Below are 10579 nucleotides of genomic sequence, written 5' to 3' on the forward strand. Positions count from 1 at the left end.
ACACGTAGTGTGTGCTATGCTCTCATTAACTCAGCTCAAAGAATTAAAATTTTATTGAACAATAATTGTATGAATTTAAAATATGGGATGCAAGTTGCTGTTTAGAGATACAAAATTCTGTACTCAAGAGTTTATTAGAGCCATTTGTCTTCCTTTTTTAATATTGACTGTCTCCTTTTCCTGTCCCTGCCCCTCTCCCCTCATGCATCTCCCACTTCTAGCTTTATGTCCCACCAGCCTTATAAGGAATTGCTACATGAACCCTCTGCTCACCTTAGTAGAAAGCAAGTCGTTTTCCATTTCATCAGAGGCAGTATGCTGTATTTACTGGTTATTGGGAATCAATAATAAAAGAGGGTCAGCATCCTCTTTTTTAGATTTGTGAAGTTCTCATCACACATGAAGGGTAGATTGGATGGGCCTAGGGCTTCATTTACCAAGACTAATGTCCCTACATTATCACCCTTGAAAATTATACCAAGGTTGAGGCAAATCTTGGTACAGTATCAACTGAGCAATACCCACAGCAATAACTTAATTATCATTTGGGATCAAGGACAAGTGAACTGAGCCACACACCAAATCTGTGTTGTTTCTTTCATCCTTAGTATCTTTTCACTGCCATTTATTGTTCTAGAAGAAACACTATCTCACATACCTGCAAAATAAAAAATGACAATCATCTGCAAGGAAACATATAAACACACACACAGTATTATTGGAAGCTCCCTGGATTCATATTTAAATATGTGTCATTATGAAAAAGAAGAGCTAACAGTTATGTGCAAAAATTAGTAAAAAGTTAAGAAAGATACTCTTGCCCAACCTAGTGAATCCATGAAATGTTGGGTTAAACCAGAGATTTCTAGAATCAGTTGAAGGTTGGATTCTATATGAGTACAAATGCTCATATATAATTTTCTACTACTGTATTGCATTTTCCTTTTGCTATCCACTGTTCAGCTTGGCAGTAAGAAAGGTAACTGCAAAATGTACAACTCCCTTTTATTGAGTTGGCAGCATGGTAGTGCTTCAATCAAGAACAACTATTCACATCAGATTAGGAAATTAGCACCGTAGCACTAAATGAGTTTACCTTTACCTTACTGAAATCATTTAAAATAAATGAGGGCAGGCCTTAAGTGGATTTTGTATTGCAGCTTTAAATGATTCGTAACAATGGTTCTCCATCTCCCCCATGTGGTCACATATTGTAACATCTCAGCAGATCCATTTTAGGCAATTTGAATCTCTTCCACCTTTCTGCCAATGCTTCTTGAAATTCTTTTCATTTGCAACCACAAACTGGGGAGGGGGACCATTTCATCCAGTTTCTCATTTTACAACAATTTATTGGGAAGAGCGGCAGGGTTTACTTTAAGCAGTGACAGTAGCAGAATTTGTTTTCTTCTCACTTTTTGCAGTTACCACAAATAAACCTAGAGAAATCAAGCTGTTGCATAGGTAATCCTCAACGGACAATCGTTTGCTTAATGACTGTTCAGTTACAGTGGTGCTGAAAAGAGACTCTTACACCTATCCTTGCACTTTGACAGTTTTGCGGTGTCTCTGCACTGATTAAAATTTGGGTGCTTGGCAACCAAGTATCCATTTGCAAACGTTGCCGTGTCCCAGGATCACATGAGCACACCCTTTGTGGCCTTCTCAGGGGGTTTCCAAGAAGCACAGTCTGGCATAATATTTTTAATATTTTTAAATTTTTAACTGGGGTTTTATTATTTTAGGGTTTATAATTTTAAATTTTTAAAAATTAAATTTTTAAATGTTGGCCATTTTTTCTAATATGCTCGGTTTTAAATTGTTGTTTTAATTGTATATTTTTCTGTTTTTTATCTTTTGGCTGTACACTGCCCTAAGTCCTTTGGGAGAAGGGCGGTATAAAAATTTAATAAATACATAAATAAATAAATAAATAAATAAACAGTCCATGGGGGAAGTTGGATTTGCTTGTCAACTTGTGTGATTTGCTTAATGACCCTCATCCGCTTGATGACCACAGCAAAAAAGATAAAAATTGATGCTTCCAGGTCACACGACTTAGAGATGGACATTCTGGTCCTAATTGTGATCATGAGTTGAGGACTACCTTTTGTGATGGTTGTAGACTACATCCCTCAACTTATAACCATTTGTTTTAAGTTACAATGGCACTGAAAAAGAAAAAAAACTTACAACCCGATCCTGACACTTACAATGGTCATAGTGTTCCCTGCAGTCACGTGATCAAAATTCGGATGCTTTGCACATGTCTTTGCAACAGTTGCAGCATCCTGGGATTGTGATTGCCATTGGAATCTTCCCAGCTGGCTTTTGACAAGCAAAGTCAATGGGGGAAAGCCAGATTTTTCAAAGCGCTGCTCCGACATTCCATGTATGGGTTAATCTCTCATCTATTTGCTCAAGACTGAGTGTAATTTTTTTCTTTTTCCATGACCATTCCTCCTACTTCCTGTGGTCCTCAGTCTTTTCACTCTGTCTATTAATCAAGACTTGAGTTTCAGTTCTCTGGCAAATAGATGCCAGATTAACCTATATTTCTTGTTTTAAAAAATTTTCCTTTGGTTTTTTGGTTGTTTATTTTGAATTTTTTCATTGTAGTTACTTTAAAAAAATTTCTGGAATTGTACATGGAGCCTGGAGCTGCGCGTTTAAACTAGGTAGGATAATTTGATATCCTTTGCTGCTGCTGGTGGGAAATCCAGATCGTCTTTCCCCACCCTGATTGTTTATTTTTTGAGGAAGCAGCAGTCCGGTGTGTGTCCTGTTTGGGGTGACTGAGAGTTAACAGAGCCCTTACCACAATTGCAGCTCCAGCATGTGTTGAGCGGCTACGGAGTCATTGACCGGGACCCGGGTGCAAACTCCGTTGACCAGGAAGTGCTTTGCGGCACGTGAGAGGCTTTGTTTTTGCCTCCGTGCCTATTTGGAGACTGATTGCAGCAGTGGCTCTTCAAAGAGACAGTTTTATAGCTGCTGCCATTTGTTGGTAGTGCAAAGGGTTTTCCCGCCGAAGAACAGCTGTTTCTAATTGCGCAGGCGCAGGAGGCTTCTTCCTGCCTGCGCTCACCATTTAGTTTATTTTGGGCGTTGTTGGAGTAGAGAGAGCCAGGAAGCTCATTTCTTCAATTGCAAGCCTGGCTTAGCTCCTGGAAGCGTGAAGAAGCATTTAGAGTCCTTTGGCTCTGTGCTGAATTGCCTGGTCGTTCTTCTGCCTGGGATCTTTCTGCAGATAAGGATCTTACAGTCTGCATCCGGTGCTGAGAGCAGCTTCTGGAAGGACAGGTTTGCATGGGAGCAACATGTTCCTTCTTTGCTGCAATATTAAAGCCCAGTCATTTTTGACCTGGTATTTTCTCTGTGATAATTGGGAATTTTCCCTTACCTTATTTCTTCTGCATACAATTATATTCCGAAGGAATTAATTTCTGGATTTGTTGGAAACAATCTGTTTATCATGTCTGCCTCTGATGTATTTTCTGACTTAGAACCTACTGTTAGCCCTCCTAGGATCCATTGAGTCACAAGGGCTGGTTCTAAACATACTTCTAAAACTACCAGTAGTAAGTCAGCCAAAGCTAGACCTTCATCAGGAGGATCTGCAAGACGAACTGCAGGGGCAGACAAAGATGTGGGCAGGTGCCACAAGGCCTTAGCGAAACAGTTTGATAAGGCACAGTGCCTTGGTTGCAGAACATCTGCATGCTTCTACATCTGCTGCCATATCAGCTCCTCCAGCTGTGTTACTTCCATTGCAACCTATTCCTGCTGCTGCAAGCTACAGGGCTACATCTGAGCCTGAAATGTCTTCTCAGCCATTGCCTGAGGTTGTGCAAGTTGATCCTCTGGCAGGCCAGAGCACACCACAGGTCGGGACTAGTGGTCAGTTGGCACCTGGCCATCAGGTTCCTGAGGCCACATTTACACCAACCGCAGCAGGGTTGCAAGCAGAAGAACAGTCTTCGTCTGTTCAATCTTTGGATATCCAGGCTTTGATTTCTGATACCCTGTCCAAAATGCTGGTAGCGGGTATTCAGCACGCCGGTCAGGTTCCTTTGCTGGCAACCAGACTATTCAGCAGATTCAGCTTGTTGTGATTGGCAGACAGACTTCCCCTTCACAACACGAGTCTTGTAGTGGTGAAGTTTCTTCGCAAGGAGAGGAGTGTCTGGAAGAGATGGAATTTTCGGAGGATGAAGGGCTGAGACCTGGTAGGCCAGCCTTTCTTGTTCCTCCCATCGCTTTTTAAATCCTTACTCCATAAGGCTAAAGTGGCTACCAATATGGGACCACTTGAGGAACCTCAGGATCAAAGTTTGGAAGTTGCCTCATCTAATGATGATTTGTTTCTTATTCCTAAGAAGGAACAGGATTTCATTCCTAACCCTAAACTCTTTTCTGAGGTGGTTCAGCAGCCGTGGAGTCAGCCTGGTTTACTAGCGGCTCCTAGTGGCCATGATAAGAAAGTTTATTGTTTGGCTCCAGACCTTGAGGAATGTCTCCTGCTGCCATCTGTGGCCGATTGCTGCACTGACCTCCTTTGCTCTGCTTTCCAGCGATATGCTGGAAGGTCTTAAGCCTGAGGATTGTAAAGCAGAACTGACTTTCCGTAAGTCTCATGAAGCGGCTGCTTGGGCCATTAAGGCTGCTACGTCAGCTTCATTTTTTTAACCGAGATTCCTTGGTTTGGCTTCGTCAATTGCAAGAACATCTGCCTCAGGATGACATTGGCCTGCACCAAAAGGTCAATAAACTAATTGCAGCAACGGAATATTCTGCAGATGCATCTTTAGATGCAGCGAAATTTGCTTCTAGAGCCTTGGCATCCAGCGTTACATCACGCCGGCTGTTATGGCTGTGCAATTGGAAGACTGACTTGAAGTCAAAGTGGAAGTTTGCCGGTAGCCTTCTGGGTGCAATTCAAGGTGTTAGTGACCACCTTCAAAGCACTCCATGGCTTAGGACTGGGGTATCTACGAGACCGCCTTCTGCCACTGATAGCCCCCCAACGACCTGTGTGCTCCCACAGAGTGGGCCTGCTCAGGGTGCCAGCGACCAAACAATGTCGGTTGGCGGACCCCAGAGGGAGAGCCTTCTCTGTGGCAGCACCGGCCCTTTGGAACGAGTTACCTCCGGGGTTACGCCAACTCCCCGATCTCCGAACCTTCAAGCGGGAATTAAAAACTTTATTATTTAATCGTGCGGGATTAGCCTAAATGTATTTTAAATGTATTTTAATTATAGTTTTTAAATTTTAAAGGGTTTTATGTCGGTTTTGACCGTTTTAGTAATTTGGCCAATTAATATATTCGTTTTAAATGTTTTTAAATTTGTTATTTATATTATGTGTATTTTTGTGTTTTTAATATGGCTGTAAACCGCCCTGAGTCCTTCGGGAGAAGGGCGGTATAGAAATTGGATCATAAATAAATAAATAAATAAAATTGGCTTCAGCGCTTTACAAAGGTTCAGCGCGTTCTAGAGAGGCCTTGGAACCAGTTCTCATAGAAGATAAGGACAAATGGAAGGTTTTACCTTCCTCATACAAGCGATCTGAGCACAGATACATATCTTATTCGTAATGGCAACCATTTCGTCAGGAGCCAGGGACCAGTGGGTCCTATTTCCAGCAGTCCTATCAGCAAGAATGACAGGCCCTTTGACAGGCAGTCTTTCCGGGATCGGAGCAGACACCAAGCTCCACAAAAGAAGCTCTTTCAAGGGGGCGGGTCACGTCCCTTTCATCGTGGCAAGTGATGCCATGTCACTTCTTCCCATTGGCGGATGTCTACAATATTTCCACCAGCAGTGGGCGTCCACGACAGATGCTTGGATTCTTCTGACAGTGAAGTATGGTCTCACCTTGGAATTCTTATCCAGCCCTCCCTCCAGCCACTACCTGCAGTGTCCAGTTCCGCACCAGCACAGCAATAAACAACTCATGGAGGCCGAGATCCAACATTTGTTGGACATCAGGGCCATCGAGCTGATATCAAAGGGTCAAGAAGGGACAGGTTTTTATTCCGTCCTTTTCCTGGTACCCAAAAGTTCGGGGGGGGGGGCTCGAGGGGAATCTTGAATTTCAAGCACCTCAATCAATTCACTGTATACAGGAGGTTCGAAATGCAATCCTTGAATTCTGTTCTGGGTTGCATAAGAGAAGGGGGTCTGTTATAGTCGGTGGACCTCAAAGAAGCCTACCTACACGTCCCAATTCATTAGGTGCATCACAAATTCCTCTGCTTTGCATATGCCAGTTGACATTTCCAGTATCAGGCCATGCCATTCGGTCTGTCGTTGGCTCCGCAAACATTCACCAAGTTGTTGGCAGCAGTGGCGGCATCTGTCCTGGTGATTGCAAAACGCATCCTGTGTTACCTGGACGACATTTTAATCCTGTCATCTTCACTATTGCAGGCAGCAAAGGACAGCACGACAGTGGTTCGCATTCTGCAACTACATGGATTTACCATCAATTGGCCAAAGAGACACTTGCAGCCTACCACCCTCATTCTAACTTGGGAGCAGTGATAGACTCGCTCAAAGGCCAAGTCTTCCTCTCTCCCAACCGTTCCCGCAGCATCAAGGAGTTGGCATTACAGGTCGTCTCCAGCAGGTCCGTTTCTCTCCTTCTGCTATCCCAACTACTCGAAAAGATGATTTCCTGTTTAGCCATTGTGCCATGGGCTCGTCCACTTCAATGGTTTCTACTACCTTTCCAAAAGGCGGGGCGCAGCAATTCGAAGGCCAAGGTGAAGGTAACATCTCGAGTCCGGAGTTCACGTCACTGTGGACTTCAGTGGCCCTGCTTCAGGGGTGTATGTTCCAGGAACCCGACCAGGTCGTTCTGACGATGGATGCAAGTTTTCAAGGTTGGGGTGCTCACCTTTTGTCACAGGTGGCTCAGGGACACTGGTCTCCACTGGAACGTGCGAACAGCATCAATTGGTTGGAATTGAGAGCAGTGCGACTAGCCCTCCATCACTTTCAGATCAAGGTTGACAGGTCAGCATGTGTTAGTATTGACAGACAATATGGCACAAAGGCACATATCAATCGAGAAGGGGGCACTCGGTCCAGGGCTCTGATGGCCGAAGCGGAGAGACTGATGCATTGGGCAGAGAAGCACACGCTATCAGTCAAAATGGAATACATCTCTGGAGCATCCAGTATCAAAGCGGACTGGCTGAGCAGAGCGCGCCTGGATCGGAGCGAGTGGCGGTTACATCCTCTGTTGTTCCAGGAGTTGTCTCAAAGGTTTGAAGTTCCCATTCTCGACCTCTTTGCCAGTCTGGAGAACACACAGCTACCGAGGTATTTCTCCAGGTTTCGGGTTCCAGGAGCAGAGAATTACAATGCTCTTCGGTGCCACTGGCCGCGGGGACTGCTCTACATGTTCCCGCTCATTTCACTCATTCCAAGAGTGCTTCGCATGCTGTTGACAGAACGAGCAGAACTTCTTCTGGTCGCTCCTCATTGGCCTCACTGGTCTTGGTTCGCAGACCTAGTCAGTCTCTGTATCCCTTCCAGGGAGGATTCCATGAGACAGGATTTTGCTCAGCCAAGGGGCCGTCCTCCATCCGGAGCCCCAATGGCTCCATTTAACCATTTGGCACTTGAAAGGGTCCTTCTGAGCAAGGCCAACCTTTCCGACAAGGTGATACGCACAATGCAGGCATCCAGGCAGGGATCTACAAACAGGATTTATGATGCATCCTGATGAGCCTTTTGTTGGTGGTGTGTGAAGGTACATATAGATCCTACATTGGCTTTGGTTCTGGAGGTTTTGGAGTTTCTGCAAGTGGGACTGGACAACAGTTTGGCGCTGGCAACCTTACGTTGACATACTTACCTGTGATTCCCATTCCCATTCCTTTTTCAACATCCAAGGATTCATTGTTGTTCCAAGGAGCTGCCAATCTCAGCCCTCCTGTAGTACATCGTTACCCTACGTGGGATTTGTCTCTGGTGCTTCAAGCTCTCACATCTTCTCCGTTTGAGCCATTGGGTTCCATCAGTCTACATTTTCTGACACTCAAGGTTGCCTTTCTTCTAGCAATCACATCAGCTAGAAGAATCTCAGAACTGGCGGCCTTATCGATCCAGAAGGACCTCTGTATTTTCAACACTAACAGAGTGGTTTTATGAATGGACCCAGCCTTTCTGCCTAAGGTGAATTCTTGGGTTTCACCGGGCGTGGTTTACTCTTCCTGATTTCTGTCCGGATCCACAACATCCAATGGAAGTCAGATGGCACACGTTAGATGTTCAGAGGGCTCTCCGCAGGTATATCAGGAGAATAGCTTCCTTTCATCAGGCTGAAGCCTTGTTTGTATCCTTTCATCCTTCAGCAGGTGGCTGAAAGCCTGTATCGTGAAAACATATGAGCTCAAGGCCAAACCCTTACCTGAACGTATTTTGGCCCATTCTACTTGCAGCGCGGCTACCATAACTGCTTGGGCCACTCAAGCTTCTATTTCAGACATTTGTAGAGCAGCCACATGGTCGTCCTTGTCATCTTTTGTCAGACATTACAAATTGGACACTTTTGCCTCTGCGGAAGCATTGTTTGGGAGGAGAGTTTTGCAAAGTGTCATTTCCACTCAGGACCAGGGGATCAGTCAGACCCCAGCCCAGAGTCTGTAAGCTTGGGTATGTCCCATACGTGGAATGTCAGAGCAGTGCTTTGGAAAACGGACATTGGCTTACCTGAATGTCTTATTTTCAAAGCGCTGCGAAGACATTCTAACCAGCCCTATAGGCTGCCTGATCCAGGCAGGGGTGGGTGCTCTTTCTTTTGTTTCCTTGTGATACAGGTTCTTGGATGACTACATCTTCATGAAAAGACTGAAGACCACAAGAAGCAGGAGACCATGGAAAAAGAAAAAAATTACACTCAGTCTTGAGCAAATAGATGAGAAATTAACCCATACATGGAATGTCGGAGCAGCACTTCGAAAATGGACATTCAGGTAAGCCAGTGTCCGTTTGCATTAACAACCAGGGGATTCATTTAATATCTGCAGTGATTTGCTTAATAGCTGTGGCAGAAAAAGTTATAAAATTGGGTGTGACTCACTTTATGACCACCTTGCTCAGCAATGGAAATTCCACTCTGAATTGTGGTTAAGTGGAGGACTGTACAGATAGTCTTAGACTTACAACAAACTTAGGGGTCCCCAACCCCCAGTCTATGGACTTGCGCCAGTCCAAGGCACGCCAGAAATTGGGCTGCACAAACAAGCGAAGCCTCATCTGCGGGATAAAGGCAGCATGCAAAAGCAGGCTCCATCCAGTCCATGAAAAAAATCTGTCTTCAGGAAACCGGTCCTTGGTGCCCAAAAGGTTGGGGGCTGCTGGGTTAACTTTTAGACCACTTTACCAACAAGGAGGATTAGCCCACTGACAAATTCAGGCTTGAATTACAATCCTGGATTTTTAAAACTCAGTTGAATTTCAAAAATTCAGTAACTATATTTAGGAAATTCACAAAAACCAGGATGATCTATCATGTCTGCCGCCAATCTTATGAATTGTAGGCAGCCATAACTGAACTAGACCATCTTTTATAAAACTATTAAAATAAATGACTTCTTTCCTAATATATGGATCTAATTATTACTGTGATAAAAAGGAATGGTTCCAATTTTAACTAGGCTTATAAAGGAGATTTTCATCAGATGGAGGGCCCATTTGTCTAGTTGCAAAATGCAGATAGACTGTATACATCATTCTTTTACATACAATACCCGCTATAAGCCTGACCAGCTATTTACAAGCTTTTATGTTTCTGATTCTGCTATACAATAATTAAGAAAAACATTTTTTTCCTTTTTACAACCCTGTAATCCCTTGCTTTGGGATGGAATCAGGGCAACTGAATGGACCTGAGCATTTACTGGCTGGATGCCCTTCCTGATGCCAAGTGGAGCTTGCAGCAGTTATTTTTTCTTTGCACCTTGATATAGAAACATCTATCAATGCCTAGGATTGAACTTCTCAACCTGAGTGGGAGGCAGGAGTCTTCAGAAAAAACATTAATTTTCAAAATTAATTCTGCATTAACAGATTATTAAGGAATATTTCAGTTTCCTAAATTAATTTCACCACTGCTTTTATCATCTAGATTATTATAAATAAGGTGCTATTTGACAGGATGAAATTAATTTTCACAAATTTGGCAAGCAATAATATTCTACATTGTTAAGCTTACACAGAAAAATACAGTTTTGGCAACACATATTTCCAAATTAATACCCATCTATATCTTTATTTCCTCTCATCCCCAATTTTGTAGAATTATTCATTCAAATAAATGAATAAAACAGTTATCTACTCTTCCATAACATTATATACACATTGTTCACAGAGTAAATAGTCTGTATATGCCTAGTGCTATATCAAAAATGGTAGAAGATGGTACTTAAGTCTACATGAATGGTTAAGATTTTTGGTCTAAATATAAGAATGAAGCCTGTCACAAGCTTCTGTCCAAACACTTTTCTTAAATATTCTAAATTTATATTTATGATATAGATTCAAATATTGGAAATTTTGTTGT

At 43.3% G+C, this 10579-nt stretch overlaps 1 protein-coding gene across 1 annotated transcript in view; it reads left to right on the forward strand.

Moving 5' to 3' along the window:
- The window catches only part of LOC131193143 (uncharacterized), a 35163-nt gene extending 24647 nt beyond the window's left edge, over positions 1-10516 (forward strand). Inside the window, exon 2 of the mRNA XM_058173036.1 lies at positions 6436-10516. Coding sequence (XP_058029019.1) covers positions 6701-7738 — 1038 coding nt within the window. The 5' untranslated portion in view covers positions 6436-6700 and the 3' untranslated portion in view covers positions 7739-10516. The remainder of the gene's footprint in view (positions 1-6435) is intronic.
- Positions 10517-10579: the final 63 nt, after the last annotated feature.

The sequence above is a fragment of the Ahaetulla prasina genome, chromosome 2 (assembly GCF_028640845.1).
Source record: "Ahaetulla prasina isolate Xishuangbanna chromosome 2, ASM2864084v1, whole genome shotgun sequence".
NCBI lineage: Eukaryota > Metazoa > Chordata > Lepidosauria > Squamata > Colubridae > Ahaetulla > Ahaetulla prasina.